Source organism: Dromaius novaehollandiae, chromosome 2 (genome assembly GCF_036370855.1).
Source record: "Dromaius novaehollandiae isolate bDroNov1 chromosome 2, bDroNov1.hap1, whole genome shotgun sequence".
Lineage (NCBI taxonomy): Eukaryota > Metazoa > Chordata > Aves > Casuariiformes > Dromaiidae > Dromaius > Dromaius novaehollandiae.
Window position 1 is genome coordinate 10574199 of NC_088099.1, and position 22616 is coordinate 10596814.

The following is a 22616-nucleotide window of genomic DNA, read 5'->3' on the forward strand; positions in this document are numbered from 1 at the left end:
AATTTGTAATTTGCAAAGATTGATCTAATATATGTTTGCACAATTTAATTTAATTACTTGTCTTTAAATTGCCAAATAAACTTTCGATTTAAAGGTCACAAGTGAAAAGCTCTAATCTGTCTGTTTTTATAAGCAAGACAGCATGTTAGGGGAATTTTTAATGTATGGAGTTTATAACATATCATCCTCTATTTGTTTTCTTTAGTTTATCATGTTTAATCAATCCTTTTACTAGCTTCTTGCATTTTGGATGAGTTTGATTGTATTTTGCTTTCATTCAGACAGGTGTTAAATCCCAAGTTATTCTGTCTCACTTTGGCAGGCAGCTATTAAACTCTTAGTGCAATTGTCTAAGCTTGGTGTACTCCCACAATTTTCAGGAGCCAGAGTTTTCTTCCATTAGCTGAATTACAAATGTAAATCTTTAAGATATCTTAAAGGCTCTGGTTCTACCCAGAAATGTTGCAATAACAAAAGCTTCACTCGTTAAAAATTCAATACAGCTAAATTCACCTTGTTTTATCAAGAAGACTACTGCCTTGAGTCTTTCTGATAGCACCTTCAAGGTTGCTTTTTGCCAATGAATGGGCAGCGATATCTTCCAACAAAAAATAGAAACAAAACTGAAGTAATTTGTCATAAACTTAAGGTGTTAAAGGAGATGAGGCTTTTCTTTCTTACACTGTGTCAAAAATGTGAGAGATTTGTCTCTTCTAAAACTGTTGCACACTGCATGCTGAGAAGAAGGCACAGTCCTTTCCTTTGATCTATGCTTTTAATTTCTCATGCTCATTTTACATATTCTCTATACCACTAGTGTCTAATGAAATGCATTCCCACATACACAAATCTTGCTTGTGTAAGTTAATGGTAAACCTGAAATCAGTGAGACTGCTGACAGTAAGGTGTGCCTGTTTACAAAATCTAAGATTTGCATGTGAAAATGTCTTTTTTCATCAGAATAACCTTTTTTTTTTTTTTTTTTGCTTATGATATAATATTGAAATAATGTAGTTGCTGTTACAGATTAAATAGAAGGACATAAGTTATGAGTGCATGAAAACAGGCTTTGTCAAATAAAAGAATTATTTCACTATCTTGAATTCATCCTGTGAAATACTGTATTAAGATGCTATTTTTCCTGAACGTTGTGGGTTGTATGTACTTTGGGCATTTTTGGAAAGAAATCCCTATTTTAAAATTATTTATTAAAGTGAGGCTTTCCTTTCAATAAAATGCATACTTATGACAAATTTTACAAAGATATCCTGAGTTTTGCGTGCTAGTGTTCTCCGTACCCATTACGTAGAAGGAACTCCAGGGTCACTTAATTTCATGCAGCTTTCTTGAAGGTTACTTTAACTCTTTTTAAAACATTTTTGCTAGCATGATAATTTTTTTCTAGGTTTTTTTTTTTTTTTTTTTTTTTTTTTTTTTTAGTATGGTGGTAATAGAGCCATAGAGCTTTAGTGACTCATCTAAGCGGCACTGAATGTTATAAGGTCAAGGTGATGAAAATTCCTGTGTAATCAAACAGTTCCCTTCATAACATTCTTTTTCTTTCCGTCTTTATTCAAGATCTTACTTTACAAACTGGGTCTTAAAAGGTCTTTTGTTTAGTATCTAGACACAGAATCCTTTAGAAGGCCCATTAAACTCTTTGTTACTCTTGACACCTGCCCACTAAGACTGTCTTTCAGTGAGATTACTTTGGAAAAACTTTGTGCATGTTTTTTTTCCATTTATTTTTCAAATGCTGTAGTTCTAAGTTGCAAAACAGATGTCTGTTCATAGCAGTGGTAATTTCCTTGAGGCTAGTTATTTAAACTTACACTGATTCCACTTAATTTTGTTTGATATAGTGTTAGGCTAAGTTGGTTCTCTCTTGTACATATATTTAACTTTCTTTGGGGAGAACGCATGCAACTAGGCATGACAGTTGTGCTTGTGATGGAGTAGTCATTAACGTGATATTGCTGCTTACTTTCCCTCGATTGGACGAAACTGCCAAGGAATATATTAAAACTGCAAAGGCAACCAATAACCATGATAAGCACATTTCCTTGCCTCCCAGTCTTGTTCCACAGATATGCATGAACTGATTTTCTGTTGGTCTATTTTCTCATTTTCTGACTGTGTGGTTATAATTTGAGCTCTCCCTGAAGTAAAATATATTAAACCTTCATAGTGGTTTAAGCTGATGTGCTCTGCTCTGTTGCTGGGGTGGAGTAAGGGTTTACACATCATCAACTGCTGTGGTTCGGCTGATAGGGACAAATTTGTTAAACCACTGTTCCTAAATGGCTTTCAGGTAAATGCTTATACTCCACGTTGAAAAGGGCTTACTACTTTTATTTAACACATCTTCGTTTGTAAATAACTTTATGATAATACAATATGTAAGACACAATTGGAATAATATACGTTCAGGACAAGTAGTAGCTAATCTTTATTTTTTGTCTTGGCCAATATCTGGTATTAATTAAAAATATATGATTTCTGATGGGCATAGCTGAAGAGCAAATACTAAACTGATCTAGAATTGGAGCCAATAACCTGATCTATATAAGTGGTTTTTGAATATGGACAGAGGCAGTATGATATTAACAGGATCTGTTTTGATATCTTGCATTTGATCATAAATACGGAATACCATGTGGAAGTTGTCTGTTGTTGATGACAGCCAACAGTTTGTTCTCCACATGATTTTTGGTTTTGAGTTCTCGTAGATTAATATGAATTCCAGCTTTCATTAAAAAAAAATACATGCAGAGTAACGGATGTCAGATTGACCTAAGGTGGCAGTTTTCTAAGTTTCTTTTGGATTATCTTTTCCTAAGTTGATTAGGTTCAAGCTGTACTGGATCTAACTGGAACATTGTCCTAAACAGTCTCTGCCGCTCTGCGTGTTGTAAGCATCTTGCTCCCCATATGTCAAATGAAAGTTACAACCAGTCACCCCTGCACATATATTTTTAGGGCTGTAGGCACTTCTTGTGCTGACCACCACAAGATGCTTTACTAAGCATCCTTTTTCTGGAAATGGTGTTTTTGTAATCTGTTCTCAGACATTAGGGCTAGGCTTTCTCAAGAGAGAAAGCTTTTCTTTTTGTATTCCGTACATTGGACTCTTTAAGAATCTTATGGTAGAGTTTACCTAAGTTTAGGTATTTACAGTATAAACAGCTGAGATAGCCACATAAGGATCTATTTAGAAACAAGAATATGAGGGTACAGTATATTTGATCATATTGGCAGCTACTTTTGGATGAGATGGTTTCTTTTTTTCCTCTAGATAGCTTTGAAAACACTGACAAGATATTCATTGACAATAAGAGGAGCCTGTGGTGTCCTTTTCAAATGTAAAGCTCTACCCTTAAAAATATCTGCATTTGTTTTCCACATGGATAATCCAATCCCCACAGTGTCTGGTGTCATATGTCATAAGCAGACACTATTTTTCTGAGGCAATTTTAACTGGAAATGCTTTAGTTTGTCAATGCAGCAACCAGAAGTTGCAGCTGCAATCTTTCATGTACTACAGAGATGAAACTTTTTGGCTGTCAAGTTCTATTGCCAGTCTAATGCTTCTACCTCCTCCGCCTGCACTTTCCAGAGTTGATCTTGGCTTTGGACAATTTCTGGTGTCTTTTGCCATTAAGGATTGTATTGAATGATCTTGTGCTAGCTAGTTAGTTAAGATTACTGACTATTGGCAGAAATACCCACTGTTTATTAGTTGACTCGTAAGGTTTGCTTAGTGTGGAATGGAACATGACCTTTGTTGTCTCGAGATTGAAAGCAAAACTTCCATTCTTACAAAGCCACTGAAAAAAGGTCCACAGAAATTTAGGAATTCTTCTGCTTGTGGACAAAGAAAACCTGCAAATCAAACAAATGCTGAAGAAGTTTTAGTTTTGGAATGGGAGGTAATAAAGAACAGAGAGACAGCGCTCTCCTAAAACATTTATCTATTCACACCTTTAAGTTTGTGAAGACCTCTATAAGCAAAAATCCAGCCAACCAAAAAAACCCATATAAATGATCCAATTAGATGTTGTTTTATGTAAGAAGGAATGTAATGTTGAAATGATTTGTTATATGCCTGAACTGGCATATAACTTTTTAGATGTGAATTGTAGTGCTAGTATGTGGAATGAGACTTTAATAAGCCAATTTTTTAGATGACTTACAACTGAACGACAATTACTTATTATATTTTAAGGTATTTAGGTATGAGAGCAAGTTTCTAACAATAAATAACAATTTCATACATTACTGCAAGACTTTCTTACGGTTTTACTTGTTGATCTGACTTTCTGTTGCATATTTTCTTTCACAGTGCTAGATATATATTGACTGTATGTATTTTTGACACCTAGGTCATTACAAACTTAGTGAAAATGTTGAAATCTAGAGATACAAGGAGAAATTTCTGCCCACCAAATCACTGGCTGTCAGAACAAGAAAACATAAAAGCAGACAAGGTAAAAGTAATATTCTTTTTCACATAGACTTATTGGTGCCAAAGCTTAAATAGTACAGTGTTTGATTTATGACAATATTGACCTTTGATATGAACTTTACATTTATAGCAAGATGTTGAAGTTGCACAGCTTTAGTTCAGTTTAAAACGTAGAGTTATGTTGCTTATCCCTGTAATGTAGAAGTTTTACACCTACTAAGAAACCTTTACCTTAAATCACATAACCTATCCAGAAAGTAGAACTTGCTCTACAGTGCAACAATATAGTTCATCTCCATTTATATTAAAAGAGAATGGAAAGCACACTGCATTTATACACATTATAGAGACTTACATTCTAGTTATTTTAAGCACTTCTCATAATAAAAATACTAAATGAAAGAATTATTTTGTAGTGGAAAAAACCTTCAAAATTCTCTTTTCCAAAAATAAAATAAAATTCAGTAGCATTTTCTGTACTTATCTCACCTAGAAGTTACTGTTTTCTGAAAGGTTTTGTACAAAATTACATTACTTGAGCTTAAAAATGTGTATGTGCATGTAAAAGAAAATGGTAATATGAATGTGAAAATACGTGATTTGAATCACTGAAAATTTGGATCTAAGCAGTTAGTTATACCTCAAACTACCTCACAGTGTTAGAGGTTTAGCTCTTAACAGTTGGCAGTTTTGCACAGGAATTGTAGAAAATAAACTCTTATGTTTATTTTTGATTGTTTCCCATTTGCTTGCCTACGTTTCAAGATGCACATTTTTCTGAGTGTGTGCCAGTTCCTTCTAGTTCATAGGTAATAGCGCCTACATACCTTAGAGAAAGGAGAAGTAGTCATAATACGCTTTGCTGCCCTGATTCGTGTGCAAGTAAATCATTTGACATCTGAAAATTCAAACACAGCTTCACTAGTATCCTGAAAAACGTAATTTAATATAACATTGCATGGTATTTTTAAATAATACCTGGGTGTTATAATTGTTGTTAATTTGCAGCTCTGCTTTAAGGCACAGGTATAAGGAGATAGGATTAGAACGTAAAGTTAAGGTATTAGGGATTCAGACACAAACTCTCGGACTTCACAGTTAATGTATATATTTAATATATAATTAGACAATGTGTAACTGTAAAATACTGTTAATACTGTTCATGAATTAGGTTACCCAGCTGTATGTGCCATCTGCTAGACATGTCTGGAGAGTCAGAAGAATGGGAAGAATAGGACCATTGCAGTCTACCTTGGATGGTAAGATATTGTCTCTGCAGTTTTTGCTTTATGATGTCAAAATAATTCTCTGTCTTACGACTATTTGAACTCTGCCTTTTTGGAGTAAAGTTGAATAGTTTGTTTAAAAGCCAAAAACGAAGTAATCTTTCATAATTTTGTGCTCAGTTATTTAAAAAAACCATGCATTTGTATGCATATACGTGTGTGTGTGTGTGTGTGTGTGTGCGCGCGCGCGCATACTTAGTCTTTAAAGTATAACAGTTTTATTGTCTTCCTGGGAGGAAAGCAAGGCAGTATTGCACAACTTCCCCCAGACTTCTGCTGCTTTCACTGACACTGAAGAAGTGAAATAATGAGGTGTGCAAATGATATGTATTAAAAATATATGTATGAATATGTATAAAATACAAAAATACAGTTGCATAAGATATAAAATGCATAGTTGCATAAATTATAAAATGTTGAAGTTTTGCTTTTACAGTATATTGTGAAGAAACTTCCTCATTACATATTAAGGTGTAACAAACAAGCTTTAGATAATAAGTATTAATTACTTACAAATATTTTTATATGACAATATTTTATAAATACTGTCTCTAATAAGTTAAGGCAGAAACTTATTCCCTTGAATTGTTCAAAAAATCCAGACTTCATGGAACTTCAAAAGAAACATAAGAGAGTTGGACCAACTTAGCTATCAGGGTTAATGTACACTAGTGTAGATATGCTAGTATACTTTCTCGTGTAGATGGTCTGTTTCTTTCTGCTTTTCATTCCTCTGCATCTTCACTATTTTAGAATTTTACCTTGCTTATTTCACTTGAATAAAATAATCATTAAAACACTAATCCCTGTGAAAGAATTAATTAATCTGTGAGAGTCCATATTCTCTTTCAAGATGGTGTCAATCTCCTTGAGGATCTGAGCAGATTTGGTAGATCTTGTACCTAAGAATTTGAATGCTGTCATAGAGCCCTATAGGATTGTCAAGGGCTTTTGCCAAATTGGAGTCTGAGGGCTGATTTTAATGATAAATTTTATTTACATAGCTGTGATGGTGTAAGTTTACTTCGATTACTGGTCTGTTTGGCAGGTAACAATTAGTTGGTCTAGTGTAAGTACTCCTTGGAATTTTGAATCAATTTTTTTAAGTTTACTTTATCTCTGGAAGTTGCCTATTCTGAGTGACTGAGAAGGTGAAATCTTAAAAACAGAAGTTTTAGCAAAAAATGCTGAGAACCTGGACTAGTTTTAAGTGTCAGACTCCTATAGGCTTGCATCCTGTATCTCTTACAGGGTCCATAACAGTAAGCTCAGTTTCTTGCATTGGCCTCCATGTCTCCCAACTGCTATATTGTCTTGGTATCCTCCATCCACAGCTCCCCACGGTCAGACCTCTTCCACGTTTTATCACTCCCAGATTCTCCCCACACTGCTAGTCTGCTGCTAGTCTCCTTCCCCTCATGCATACAGTATCCTCAGCTCTCTCCCTTGTCTCCCTTCCCATAATAGCACCAATTCCCTCTATTTCATTATTTACCTTAGTTTGGGCAATTGGTGAATAAGTAGTGCACATGCTGTGGCTGATTTGGAGCTACCTGTGCTAATTTTGCTGGCTGACAACAGCCTTTTGGCTGTTTTAATCAAGCAGACAAGCTGACACACTGAACAGAGCAGATAAGAACTGAGCTCTCCTTGCTGTTTCTGTAATCAAGCCACTAAAGGAATTTCTCTCCTCCATCCACTTGCAAATTTTCACAGAACTTAATATTTCTGAATCCCCTGTTCCTCTGTCAAAGTGAAAATTAAGTTGGTTAAATACACCAAAATACACCAAAAGGTGTATTGGGGGGGAGATGGGGAGGAAGAGTGATGCATCATGTTCATATAAACTTCGTTTCCACAAGAAATCAGGCTTAAAAAAAGGGCAGTCAACATGACTGCGTGAAAACAAGCACATAACGATGTGCACATGACTTGTTTAATCCCTCTTGACTCCATATGGGTTAAAGCCAATTAGCGTGAAAGTACTGCTGAATCACATATGGTCATGTTTATTTGTGCTTTTTCATTTACTTAAATGGCAGACTCTAGAGTTCTAAATGCCCTCTGTATTGATGACTCCATCCCATATTTCTCGTTAAGGAAAGAAGCTGTGATGGAGAAATGCAGATAAAATTGACTAATTGACTGGAATAATTGAACTGTCGAAGTCATGTACTAGTTTACCTTTGCTGTACATGCACTTTTTATTTAAAATGCTTTTAACCCTTAGCTTAATAGGTAGCATACATTGACTTTAATTAAAAATGTTTACTAAGTAAACTAAGGGTGATCACAGATACGCATTTATCAGAAATTCCAAAGGCTTGCAATGTTGAAATCTGCCCCAAATGAATATGCATCAAGTATAGTGATATATTGGGTCATGTCATGTTAAATTGGTGCTTAAAATATCCCTACTTAAAGTGCTCTGAGGAATTAAAAATACAGAACCATTAAATAATGAACACTGAAGTGATGCCCAGTTGCAGAAGGGCAGCAAGATTCTAGTCTCCACAGGTAGACGCCAAAAGAAAAACTGAAACAGTCATTCTAAGCTTTTGGACCGAGTAGTAACGTGAAGCATTTATTTTGTTTTTATAATATTTTCTATAAATAGTCTAGGTTCTGTGAGCTGTTTTTTCTCTAAAGGATGGTTATTAAATACAAGAATGAAACAAGCTGTCTTTGTTTTTTTTGAGCTAGGTGGACATTTAACCACAATATCTAGTAAGTGAGCAATAACCAGTGTTGCAATTAATAAATTTACAATTGGATATGTGCTCAGCAATTCCCATTAAGTTACAGCAGGATTCTGACTTCTACTATGCATTACCCACAGTTGAATTGTTTCATAAAAACTTCTTTTGTGGGTCTATGTATAAGAAAGTCCAAAGGAACTGCATGGACTTTCTTGGGAACCACACTGCATTTCATTTCTCTGTTGCTGTGGCTTCCTGAACATTTTCTAATCCTCTTTTTTCCTTGAGCAAGTTATATAATTTCTTGATGTTCTTTTCTCTATTTCTATAGTGACTAGAATTTAATGCGATGACTGGGTCTCTGCTGTTGGGAGAGAGAACCCATTGAAAGAAATGTTATCTTTCTGTTGAGTTCATTAGATTTGGCTTAGTCTTTGGGCCTTAAATGGTGAGGTGAATGAAAGTAGACTATGTGGTTGAGAGCAGTATACATTTAAACTATTTTGATTATTGGGATGAGGATATTGTGTATTCTAATCATGAAGATAATAATTATTTACAACTTTTTAGTTGTCTTGTATCATGTAAGTTTTCTAAATTGACAAGTTAAAATTTCAATCATAAGAAAGCTTTTTTCTTCTGAAGAAGATTAAAATGCAGGGGTACCTATTTTTATGTACATCTTGTTTTCAGTATGTTTTCACTGCTTACATTTCAGTTTGCCTATTAAAAGCTAATGTTTAAAGAAAGATATGTTGTAGTGTTAGTAAATAAACTATTTTCATGTGTGTATTTTTATACAAAGTAGATTGAGTTACTTGTTACAAAATAAACTGTTTAAAAAAAAAAACCTGTTCTTTCCAAAATTTTTAAAATTATTATTTCTATTTTAAGTGGGTTTGGAACCAGCACCTCTTTCTGTATCCGAAGAACGACAACTTGCAATTCTGACAGAGCTACCTTTTGTAGTTCCTTTTGAAGAAAGAGTAAAGGTATCTAATTTCTAATTTAATGTGTGCTTGGTTTTTGAGTTTTGAGTTTTTCCGTTTTCAGTAAGTATGAAAAGAACACTTAGCTAAGTAGAAATTGGATTGTTTCTCTACCGAAGAGGATAGCAGATCACACTTATTCTCCCTCCCCCCCCCCCCCCCCCCCACAGTGTTTGCATGGTGGCTACAATGGAGAACATTCTAAGGTAACTTTTCTCTCTCTTTTTACTGTTTAGATTTCCCTTTTCATAGCAAGTATATTAAAGTTAGAAACATTTTCCAAGATAAAGTTGCCTGAGAGTAGCAGTACCTTTATAGTGAACTTCAGTTCTGATTCAGTGATTGCACCCTCCTGTGGTAAGCCGAGCACTAACTAGTTGTGTGTCTATAATAAACAGGTTGCGAGGTCAAGACTTGAGCCTTTTTTGTGCAGTGGGTGGATTTTATCAGAATGAGATGATGGATGTCCATTTTGGGAAAATAATGCCCAGAAATTCAATTCCTGTGTTCATAGCTGAGTAGCTGAACTTTAAATAGAGTATATAGTTTACAACTTGCAAGATTCTTGTATTACTTGATTTGCTTTAGAATGTTTTTTAGATGTTAAATATAAAATTGTTAGGTCCAGTAGCCGTTCCCATTTGCATCATATATCTTTTAAAAGCTATTATTTTGTTACCCATAAAAGAATTTTCAGACTGCTTTTGTTGTCAACAGTATCAATTAATTAAAAACTACTCCCTGAATTGTCTTGGAGACATTAAGTTACAAGACTCCATAAAGAGGATGAAAAATAGTTCCATAGGGAAAGTAAATCAATATTTGCCAAAAAGACAGTGACAAATTCGGTAGAAAAGGACTGTTTCTTTCAGGCTTCCAAAAAAAATCTTAATACCATATGGCAGTATTGAACTAGGAGTACAGCCAAACAGTTGGAAGTGACCTCAAGCAGGGGTCTGTATGTCACAATTTGGTCACTGTCTACAGCCTCCAGACTTCTTAAAGCTATGTTAAGATGCATATATTTTAAGTCTGTGGAATTCACAGAGCCTTGTTTTATTATATCACAAACCCCAAAAGTTGGCTTCTCATTTTGAAGGTTAATGTCCTCTTAATCAAAAAAAGGGATGAGAATTTGGAGAGAAGAAAAAAGCTACAGTCAGAAATTTTATAGTCTTGGTCCACTTCAAAGAGGAGTTCCTCCTATTATTTTTTGGACCAAACATGATCCTTTCTGTGTAACAGTGGGACAAGAATCATTTTAGAGTCTTCTACTTCTTTCAGAACTGTTCCTACAAAACAACTCCCAATAAAGGAAGAAGATACCTTATCATGTATTGTTCCAGTTGCCATATTGCACTGTAATTTAATGTGATAATACAGGTTCATGCTGTTTCCATGTGTGGGTTGTTCCATGTGTCCATTCCTTTTTTGACTTTTTGGTGAGATTTTTACCTTGAATTACCAGATATTAAGATAATCTCAGAAGTGATTACTCGGTGCAGTTTCATGGTAGGCTTTCCAGCATGCTGACCCCAGGGCTATTATCCTTCACTTTAAAGCAAATTGGTGTGCAGCATCTAATACCTTGGTTCTCTGTGGGAAGTAATCACTTGGGTTTTATTTCCTCCTTTCCGAGTCCCCAGTTCAAAATGCCTGTAGGTATTGGAGTATGTCCCATGAGCCTACTTGCTGGTGGGATCCCTCTTAACCAAGAGGGAATCTTTTCTCATTGTCTTTATTCTGAACTGAGGATCAGCAATCCAGAAAAAAAGTCATTGTTGTTAGATTTCTCCAAGCCAAGGTGTCTCTTCTAGAAAAGGTGCACATTTGTGTTCTTGATTAATCTGGGGTTTTGATGTGTATAAGCAGTGCAGTTCTTACTAGAGCACCCAGATTTAATTTCTTCTAAGTTTTTCTTTTATTTGGTACTAGGACCTTTCCAGTGCTTGGTAGTGCATTTTTGTGCACCTAGCAAATGGCCTAGAAAGGAAAGTGACCGTGTCCTTTCTCTTCCTCAGATGTTTCTGTAGTGCAAAACTGTAGTGTGTACTACAGTCAGCATCTCTTGCTTTTCTGTCTGCTACGGTTAAGGCATTGTGAATGCTTCAGTTATACACTGGGGTATACATTTCAGGATTTCAGAATACAGTGTGTTTCAGGATTTAGATATGCATGTACATAATACACTCCAGTGTTTAGGAGTCTAGTCTCTGTATCAAGAAGAATTTTGCCATGAGATATACCCTAAAAACTTTCCTTCCATCTATCATTCATTGTATATAGCACTGATTATGAACCTATCCAGCCATATACTACTTCAGGAAAGAAAGAGGTGGTGAACATATTCTCATGTCCTGTTCATAAAAAGATGATGTCCATGACTGTGTAACTTGATGTCACAGAATCATAGAAGAATTTCAGTCAGAAGAGACCTCTGGAGGTACTCTAGTCCAACTCCCTCCTCAAAACAGGAATAACTTCAAAGTCAGATCAGGATGCTCAAGGTCTTATCCAGAGGTGTTTTGACTATGATCAACGATGGAGATTTCACAGTCTCTTTGTGCAGCCTGTTCCGGTGCTTAACCACTCTCATACTGACATTTTTTGCTATATTTCCAATCAGCATTTCCCCTGCTGCAGCTTACAGCTTTCTCTTGTCCTTCTGCTGGGCACCTGAGAGAAGAGTCTGGCCTTGTCTACGCTATAATCCTCTTAGTTGGAGACCATCCTCTTCACCACCTACAGCTGTCCATAGAAAGAGTAGATTTGAGACCTCGCTCTAGCTTTATGGCTGTTCTTGTCAAAGTTTCCTCTTTCACTGTGAATTTGTTAATGGTTTTCTTCTCTAAACTTCTCAGGAGACTCGGGCTTAATCTTTCTAGTTTTGAGAGCAATCTGTGATAACTATTTGGAGATTACATCCCTTATAAAATTTCCTAGGGTATTTATTGAATATGGGAAAGATGCAAGAAAGGATGTATTAAAGAGACTCTTACTCCCTGGACTGAGGGTATACTGAACATTACTGTACATTAGGCAGAAAAAAACATGCTACATCCATTATTGTACATTAGGCAGAAAAAAACACGCTACATCTTAGCATAGAAACACAGTTAGCTACAGTTACTTTTCAGGTGAACTGTGATGTTCTTATTATGAAGGACAATGTGAAGTCCAGTTTGTACTTCAGCTATAATTACCTTTTGGAATTGGTATGATGCTCTGGTACTTCATTTAGTATAGTACTACTAAATGAATACAATATAAATACAATGCAATACAAATACATTATATAAATATATTTATAAATATGTAAATGTATAAATATAAATCAATTGTAAATACAATAATAATGCTCTATTTTGCTTTGAATTACTTGCCCACTCTTATCTGAGGGCAGTACTGATACCTAGTTTCTTGTTACTAGGAATGTTCCTAAGCACTACAAAAACAACAAAAGAATGTTTGCTAGTATGGAGGGTTGCCTCTCTGTTCAGTGTACTCATGTGACTTTTCCCTCTGTTTTGGAATACTTTGCATTTCAGAACTCTGAAAGTTAGGGAGAGAAAACTGGAATGATTGACACTATGTGTGTAGATGTCCCTCTTTATGTAGAAAGAACGGAGGATGGTATCTTAGTATGAAAGAGTTTTTGCATGTCTGCTCCCTCTCCTTCCCTTCCCTGGGATGTGGCTCTATATTATATTTTTGCAGCTTGGTGACAGAGAGGATAAATCACTTGAAAGTGAGTTCCCAGAAGCAACCCTCAAAGGACAGTAGTATTAGTGAATAACCATTTTTCACTGAATATTTAGATCTGTACAATGACTTGATTTCTCTTTCCACTCATTTTAACAGATTTTTCAAAGATTGATTTATGCTGATAAACAGGAAGTTCAAGGAGATGGTCCATTTCTGGATGGAATTAATGTTACTATCAGAAGAAATTATATTTACGAAGATGCTTATGATAAACTTTCTCCTGAAAATGGTAGGTTTACAAAGAAGTTATAAACAAATTGACAATAACATACTTAATCGTTCTTACCATGTCATTACAGATTTGCTCACTTGAGTAGGACATTAAGTTTATCATCTGTGAAGTATCACAGTCCTTATAAAGTAAAAAAAATACAAAAAAAACCCCCCTTCTTCAATTCACGTAATGTAATTCTCATCCACATTCTTTCTGATTATTGCAGTTTCGTTCTCTTTAACACACCTTTCCTTAGTTCAAACTTATATTTTATGAGGCTTTTCTTCCCATTTACTTATCCAAATAGCCATATTTTGCATATTCATCCATATAGTTCATTAGATACTATCTGCTTTGGTAATCAGTATCAGCAAATCCTGTGTGCAGTGTAGACATTTTTGCTAGGTACAGTGTGACTGATAAGGGTAATGCAGTGCAGTAGTATGTACTCTACTACATAGATGTATATCCATGTATAAAACCATACCTCAGTATGGATTTGTGCAAGAACAGCTGCCCCAGAAGCCAAAATTCCAATATGCCTATGTAAAGTCCTTGTTAATTATACGGTATTTTTATATGTAAAAAGAATATCCGCCACATGCTTGGGTTTTACTAGCTGGATCTTACCTACTGTGCCATGTAAGTTCCCTCCTGGAGAATGGCCTAACTTTGAGAGAAGGAAGAAGAGTGGTTGGGATTGGTTTGTATAAAATTACTGGACATCGTACCTTTTCTTCTCTTCCTTTACTCTGATAGAATTAGAGTATTTTATTTATAAATGGGATTTCTTTCCTTTAATATCTGTGTTTAAAACTGTAAATACTTAAGAGATACCTAAAAGAGATGTGGACTCACTTGTCAAAGAATTTAAATTAAGTCCAAATAATAACTACTAATGTTTTGTGGAAAGTTTTAAAGGCTAGACAGGAAGATGTCACTGGATAATCATCTGGAAATGCTATATGTGCAATTGACACTGTAGCCTCTTTCCTAGGGGTAAAGAATATTTTTGTTGTATGTAAGTTTAGTTTGACTTGCTAACTGGTTTGTTCAAAATAGAGAGATGAATTGGAATTAGAAAACACAGAAAAGATGAGCCAGCTCTCCCCCGTCATCCAATAAATGAGTAAAAATGCAATTGAGAAACTGTGGTCTATAAGCTTTTGAATGATACAGTGTCAATAGGCAAATAAACCAATTAGCTATATAGGTAAAGTGTTGTTTAATGACAAGTTAGCTTTAAATGAGAAACATGTTTTGGTAGTGTGAAGCAGTCGGCATAATTAACATAGTTTTATTAAACTATGGAAGCAGTTTTAAAACACAAGTTTCCCAAACTTAACCTATGGTTTGATGACCTAGGCGCTGTGATGCAATCTACCCTTTTTAGCAAGTTTACAGAAAGTACCAAATTGGGGGAAATAGTCAATACGCTAGAAGGCCAGGTTGCTGTTCGGAGGGACCTCACAGACTGAAGGGTTTACAGAAACCTCATGAAGTTTAATGAAGACAAAAGCAAAATCCTGCATCTGGGGTGGATTTACCCTATGCAGCAATACAGGCTGGGCACTAACCAGCTAGAAGGACTTTTGGTAATAAAGGACCTGTGGTTTATAGTGAATAACAAACTGAACAAGAGTCAGGAGTGCCCCCTTGATGAGATAAAAGCTAACAGCATACTGGGCTGTGTTAGCAAGGGCAGAGCCAGCAGGGAGGGGATTTCAGGGAGGGGGATGATTTTCCCCTATTCAGCACTGATTAGCTGTGTCTGATTTTGGGCTTCTTAGTAATGAAAAAGACATTGATGTGCAAAAGTGAGGCCAGGAGAAGGCCACCAAGATGATGTAGGGGGCTGGAGCACCTGATGTATGAGGAGAGGCTGAGAGATCTGGTGTGTTCAGTCTAAGAGAGAAGACTACAGGGGGGATCTTACTGGTGCCACTGCCTAATGGGACGTTACAGAAGCCTGTTTGCTAAGGTGCATCAAGGGAAATATTTATTGGACATACAGAAAAAAATTTCGGAATGAGATTAGCTAAGCACTGAAATGATTGTCCAGAGAGGTTGTGGAATCTCCATCCTTGGACAACTCAACTTGATCAAGGCCTTGATCTTCCTGCTATAACTTTTAAATTGGCCCTGCTGTCAGTGTTGGGATTTTGTACCATATATGAGGTCTCTTCCAACCTAAATTGTTCTGTGATTCTAATATGGATTCCTGTATGCATCTGAATACAGTTTGAGCCATGAGTAAAATACCAGCGAGCTAGTATATAAGGAACATCTGTAGTTTCTAACATAGGTAAATTCTTAGTTTTTATACATATCTGATTATATTTAGAAATAATAAATGTCAGGCCTTCTGTTTAGCAAAAAGCTTTAGTGTTAATGGAATATTTATCTGAGGAACAGATCTCGATCATGTATAATAACGCGTATACGTGTATATAGTTGCAGATAATGTTTTCAGCCTTAGGGGAAAAAAACCCCTGCTATACCCATAAAAAGGTGACAATAAGGGAGAACCCAGAAAGCTTGCAGCAAGTAGTTGGATGTAGAGTAATCTCTAGGGAAAGCTTTCTTTCTCATCAACAGGAATAGAGAAGCTTTAGTGGTAATTGGCCATTGCAGTCAGAAAATCTGTTTACATATGGTGTGTCATGCACACATGCAGAAATATGTAGTGTAATATCTGGTGTCAAGCAAAACTCTAAATTAGAAGGTTTTTTTCTTTCTAAAAAGCTGGTATTCTGAGTCAGTATTTTATGAAATAATGTTCGTTCTGGAGTAGGTCAGGCACCATGTAGGAGAGCAGAAAAGAAGAAATTCCTGAAAACTACAAGACACAATTTCAAGACTATAGTCTGAATTGATTAAAATGGACTTGGGAAATTAAGTACACAATAGATAAGATCTTAGAATTGATTAGGAGAGAGCAAAGGATGTTGATTTGGAAGAGGCAGCCAGTTTGTTTATAGGTACTGAGAAGCAACCTGTTTAAAGTTAATGCCTTGATAGCACTTAGTAACTGAGATCATTAAAAAAAAATTTTAGGATAGTAGAAATGTATTAGGCTGTTTTTTTGGTTTTTTTTTGTTTGTTTTTTTTTGTTTTGCTATCTTATGTCTAGTAATATGCAAGTTCTTCTCAGTGGTTTTTTTTCCCCCCTCTGTGATTGCAATATTCCATAATAGCCTCTGATGGACTCCAGTAACAATTTAGTTACATTGTAGCTGTATAAATTATTAAATTGCAGCCTTTTCTCAGAGGGCGCACTAATTTTGGGGTCCATTATTTACCTGGTCACCAATTTGTTTTAGGACTGTTTTGACCTCCTTGCTATAAATCTGCTTGTCGGTACGCAGAGGAGGAGAAAAATTGATTTTCTTCAGGAAAGCTCCAAAAAGTATGAAAACAGCCTTTCCTTATGTGCAAATTTTAACACTGATGTTCAGTATCTTGGGAATCTCTAAGCAAAGAATGTCTGTATGCTTGAGACTCTCTCTTGCCAGTTCAACTGTGTTCTATTTCCTTGTTTTGAGTGGAATATTGGACTTTTTGCAATGTCTTTGTCTAAAAATGGATATCTCCAGCTGGCAGAACTTTTACGCAGGAGAGCATTTCACTGTAATGAAGGACTAATGGGTAATTTTTTACAAATATCTGAGTGTGAAACTTGTGAAAAGACTGGAAGGTTATTAGTAATCTAGCTGCATTCAGTAATGGGAGTGTGGAAGTGCGACACTCAGGTTCAGCAGAAATGCTGTTGCTACAAGATGCTGCAGCTTATTTCATGAACATCAGCTGTACATCCATAGTGTGTGCATTTGTACTACGCATGGAAGCAGTATAAAGTTATAGTTACTGTTTTATTATTGGTTACCTTATTGGGAAGCAAGCGAGGGATTCCCCCTCTAAGGGAATGCAGTGCTTATTGACAGTTCCTTCAAACTGCAGAAAGTTGAACCTTGCCTTCACAATATTTTATATAAATACAAATTTCAAGTTATTCTTAGGCCTTATTAAAGTATTTTGTAGGATTTTTTTCTTCCCTCATTACTGTCTTTCTACTCCAGCTTTTGAGGACTCTTATGGAAAGACCCATTGTACAACGTGCATTCCACATACTGAATAATGAAACTCTTCCAAAACTCAAGCCAGTAATAGATTTCGGCAAAATTACTATTTACTACTTCCATTTTTAATAGAAAAATAGTGCATATACGTTTGTATATGTAGTTACATCTGTTTTTTATCTAAAGAAAATTCAAATAGAGAGTTGTATTTGAGTGTCTCTCTCCTTTCTCTGCAGAACCTGACCTAAAAAAGCGCATTCGTGTTCACTTACTTAATGCGCATGGCCTTGATGAAGCTGGTATTGATGGTGGTGGAATTTTCAGAGAATTTCTGAATGAACTGCTTAAATCGGGATTTAACCCTAATCAGGGATTTTTTAAGACCACCAATGAGGGACTTCTTTATCCCAACCCTGCTGCACAGATGCTTGTTGGAGATTCTTATGCCCGACATTATTACTTTCTTGGAAGAATGCTTGGAAAGGTAATAACACTATTGTAAAAAATACAAAGCTATAACAGAATAGAAATTTTTCAGTAGTGCTGTTTTTCTTTTTTTATTTTTTTTAGATAGAGGTAGGTGGGAAACTTGATCATTTTTCTAGACTTGGGGAAAAAACTTTTAGATGTTGGATCTGAGCATTATTTCCACATATTATCCAAGCTTCTGGTTCATTTGAATAAATTATATACTTATTAATACTCAAAGGGTAAGGAGAATTTGAAACCTTAACTGCCAGTTGAGCAAAATGTGTACGTGTCTGTTTTCTGTTTATCCTCTTGCCTAAAGTTAATTTAATTGATGCCAATGGAATTACTCTGTGTGTGGTTATTTTTAATGTAGAACCTTCTGCAGTTTGACTCCAGTTACATTTTCATCATTTTGAATATATGAAATTAATATTTACAGAAACAGTTTCCAGTTGCCTTGATGTACAGTTATTGCTAACATCTAAAATTTACTGTGATCACTTACCATATTTATGAATCATATACAAATTAACTTTCACTAATTCTTCTTGGTTTATCATACATTTTGCATACTTCTTGAATTTTAGTGCTTGATATTTTGGTTCTGTAGGGATTCTAAGACTAACACACTCCCATTGAGCTAGATGGAAAATTAAAAAACATTCATTACCTTTGTTTTGCTTTTATGGCCAGCTCTAATACTGAGGGTATTTCTTTCTAAGCCCTTGAAATCAATTTTTTGGCTAATAATCAAGAAACAAAGTTTGGAATACAAATTCCATTTCAGAAATATGTACTGATTACTACTTTAATATCTAAAACTGAATGTATTTAAGATGTCAAAGTCCCATTTAAGTGCCTGAAATAGTTTGGAGCCTAAAAACCTATTGACTTGCAATGAGATTTAGCATATAGCTGGACGTCCTTTTTTGATTGTAGCTGAAAACAGCTTAAGAGGATGCTGTTGATGAAGTTGAGTTGCTGAAACAGATCACTGCTCTTTAAAATTGCCAGTTGGTTGATTTAGATTAAATTGCCACTTTGCAGGCAACTTCTGTGCTAGCATTCTAGCTGTTGCAACATTCAGACTTGTAAAATAATGAAAATTTCAAACCAGCCATTTCAATAAAATCATCTTTGAAGGATGTGTCTGCTCTTAATGGGAAGTGTATTCTGTGCTAATAACGTATAAGGAAGTTTGTAACTCTGACCACCTTTATAGATACAAGGCTTCATTTCCTTTCTGCATCTATAGATTTTTGGAGTGGGAAAGTGAATACTCCTGTGGTATCACAAGGAAGTTGCTTCATTCCAGAAATGGCTGTTGTTTATCTAAGAATGAGGCAGGGCTAAGTTGTCTGAGGAAAGTTTGAAACATTTTCAGTGAAACAGTTGTGGTTCTGAATCTTTAATTTTCTCTATCAAAACAACACATCATCTTCTGTAATTGGACTTCAAATGTCAGTGTAAAGACAGAAGTCACAAAACATGTTTTATCTCCCCTAGAGCACTCTAATTTTGTTTTTGTCTTTTTAAAATCAGAGGATCTATTATTTAACATTTTAAAAGCATAAATTGTTTTTGTATTTGCAGTATGTTTACATAAGGTATGAATTGGCAGTGTTATTTAATAATTACCTCTACCCAGGTGCACAGACACCTTTTTACTGGTGTATTTAGAGAGCCGATGAATTAAACAGAAAGATAAGGCACGACCATACTATTCAAAACCTGCTGGTATTGTGGTCTTGGTTAAGTTATCGAATACACACTCACCCATTTTCAAAAATGTGTCCATTCTGTGCTTTGCACAGGATTATTTGAGAGCAATAGTACATTATTAAAAGCCCCTTTGTAAACAGAATAGATATAATGCAAAGGAAGCAATCAGGCATCCACAGCAATTCCTTATTTGTGGAAACCAGTATGTAAAGAGTGCTGCCACCAAAAACTCTCACTTAAGAAGTTTCAGTGTTATCAGAAAACAAATACATTAAAATATAATAATTTACATAAATTCTATGTCTCCTGGTAACCATTTCATACTAATATCTAAATGCATTTGACTTACAGTACCTTAGATTTATATCTAATTGATTTTTTTTTTCTCATCAGGAAGTTTTTAACAGCTTGACTTCTTTTATGTTAGTTGATAGGTTAATAAATAGAATTATCTGACCATTTAAAACCTGTCTTTAAAAATCACATATCTAAAAATTATTTTAACCATAGATAAATTACTGACTATTTAGGTGTATTTTTATACAGTGAAGAATTTGAAATCTATAAAATACAAGTTGTGTGGTTGTCCATTCAACTTCTAGTGATCACTGAATGAGCAAAGGTCTTGTAGAAATAATACCACGTGATCATGTAATTGCATATATTGTCTGAAACCATTCTTAAAAAAAAAAAAAAGCAGAAATGAGTTTGCTTGAACCAACAGCTACTCAAACACTTCCAAAGTTTACATTTCCCAACTTGAAATTACTTTACCCTGTAATGTAAATATTATTTTAACACTGGTGCCTTTAAGCAATTTCCTGTCTCTTTCTTAGAAGTAAAAGCTCAGCTTAGGAGGTGCACCGTGTGTAGCAATCTCCTGCCACTAGAAGGGTTTGAGGCATCAACCTTTGCATTTCCCCCACTGGAAGCACAGGAGCGACTTCCTGATTTAGGCTTGTTTGAGAGCTGATGGTGCCATGTGCTGTCAGGGATGTTCAGACAGAGGCATTCTAGGCCCAAATCCTCTTTTCCGTCCCGCCTGGGAAGTTAAGACTTGTTGCTCTGTGGGTGCCCAGAGGTATGGATGGGATGCTGTAATCCACTTGCCCTTAGGTAGGTAGGAAAGGGCTGTGAGGGGAGCACCTGATCTGGTTTACCTCCTCTCTCCATGTGGTAGTTGTTCTGTCTGCACTCCAGTCTTCCCACGTGCAGGATTTCCTGCTGCGGCTTTGGCAGCAGAGTGGAATTGGCTCTCTAGAACACAAAAGTTGTTATTTGGGCAGGCTGCCAAAACTCTGAGACCCGTAGCTCGAGAGCGGAGGTTAGGATTCTCAAGTGCTGTTTCCAAAGGAGTTTCTCTCTGCTGAATTTTGACTGTGTGCTGTAAACCTGGAAAGAGTGAAACATTAGTTAACTGTTTCAACATTGTCAAAATAAATCTTACAGATAATTTCTCCCCCCATTGTACAGGTGAGAGAGCCAAGGCAGAACAGATGCAGAAACAGTGATCAGTAAAATAATGGCAGGTGCAGAATTAAACTCAGAACTTAACTGTGTTCATATCTAAACATAGTCTTGTGTACCGTATTATCTTTCTCCATTTCCAGCTTAATTTACATTTATTCAGTGACTTCTTTAATGTGACAGATGTTGTGAAAATGCATTCATAGCATTTGAAATGATTTGATATTAAGTAGGTAATTCTTACGGTAATTTACTTACATTTCATGAAGTTTCAGCATTAGTTTAGGAATGTAGCAGAAAGTCCATAGAAAAATTAGAATTATCATTTTAATGGTTTCCTCTACTTCTTTTTAAATGTAAACCTGCTAGTTCTTCCATACATGGTATTTTGCAATGAACATCTTTGCACCTTTCACCAAATGTTTGACTCTTTCTGACACTTGAGATTTTTATGTTGAGAACACTCAACACCTTTGGTTATACTGAATGCAACCATTTCCATTTCTCTTCTTTGATTCTAGCATATTGAAGAACACTAGTGAGTCATACATTCAGGTTACTAAAGATGTATACATTATCTTTGAAAAATAATGTTAAGCCTCTATTCCCAAGCAATACAATCTGAAGTCCTTGGAAGACACTGGAGATTTTAAAAAAGATTTAATTTGTTTTTTCAAGACTTTGTTTGTATCCTTTCTCTTGGTTGAGAAGGCAATATAAAGAAAAAAGTGGAGTTTTGGTTGTTTTGACCTGCATCCTTCCTTTGTGGAACCAAATAAAGAATTTCAATAGTATAAGAACAAGCAAGGACTGAAAAGAAATAATGTGTTTATTTTAAATTTCAACAATCTAGATTTAGTCTTTGATCATTAATATTTAATGTAATATAGGCATTCAGTAATTTGTGTGGCCTCGTGGATATTATATTGATGAAGATTAATGTTATTTATTTGTAAATGATTTGTGGTAGGTCACTATACTGATTTCAGTATAGTACATGTCAAAGAATGTTCTTAAACTTACTTAAACTGGTTGAAAAGTGTTACATTATATGTCTTCAGGTAAAATTAAACATTAGCCAGATAATATTAGATCAGATACAATATTTATTACCCTAATAGTGAATGTGGGACCATTAACTATTGATTAGATTATTTTTCTATAACTTGAAGAGTGTGCCTTGTGGTTATAGTTTATAACTTTGAATAGAGCTGTGATAGATTAGTTCATTTGTTGTGCAAGATATTATTCATGGCTAGAAGGTACAATTATAAGATTATCAGTGTCTACAGTATCCATTTTGCAGATAAACTCAAATGGTTTTTAATTGTCCTGAGGCCTTATCTAAAATGGATTGAAATCATTCGGAACCTTTTCATATGAACCTGATCTGGATCAGGTACTAAACTCTGAAATCATTAATAAGCTGCACATACAGAGTTGAAACTTTCAAGCAAAT

At 35.3% G+C, this 22616-nt stretch overlaps 1 protein-coding gene and 1 long non-coding RNA gene across 3 annotated transcripts in view; one reads left to right on the forward strand and one right to left on the reverse strand.

Moving 5' to 3' along the window:
* The window catches only part of UBE3C (ubiquitin protein ligase E3C), an 83270-nt gene that overhangs the window by 34943 nt on the left and 25711 nt on the right, over positions 1 to 22616 (forward strand). Inside the window, exons 14-18 of the mRNA XM_026103006.2 lie at positions 4383 to 4487; positions 5637 to 5724; positions 9345 to 9442; positions 13301 to 13433; positions 17734 to 17981. Coding sequence (XP_025958791.1) covers positions 4383 to 4487; positions 5637 to 5724; positions 9345 to 9442; positions 13301 to 13433; positions 17734 to 17981 — 672 coding nt within the window. The remainder of the gene's footprint in view (positions 1 to 4382; positions 4488 to 5636; positions 5725 to 9344; positions 9443 to 13300; positions 13434 to 17733; positions 17982 to 22616) is intronic.
* LOC112984872 (uncharacterized) overlaps positions 18312 to 22616 on the reverse strand; it is a 40699-nt gene continuing 36394 nt past the window's right edge. For both annotated transcript variants that reach the window (XR_003259608.2, XR_010387535.1), the window contains one exon: positions 18312 to 21082. This is a non-coding gene — a long non-coding RNA (uncharacterized LOC112984872). The remainder of the gene's footprint in view (positions 21083 to 22616) is intronic.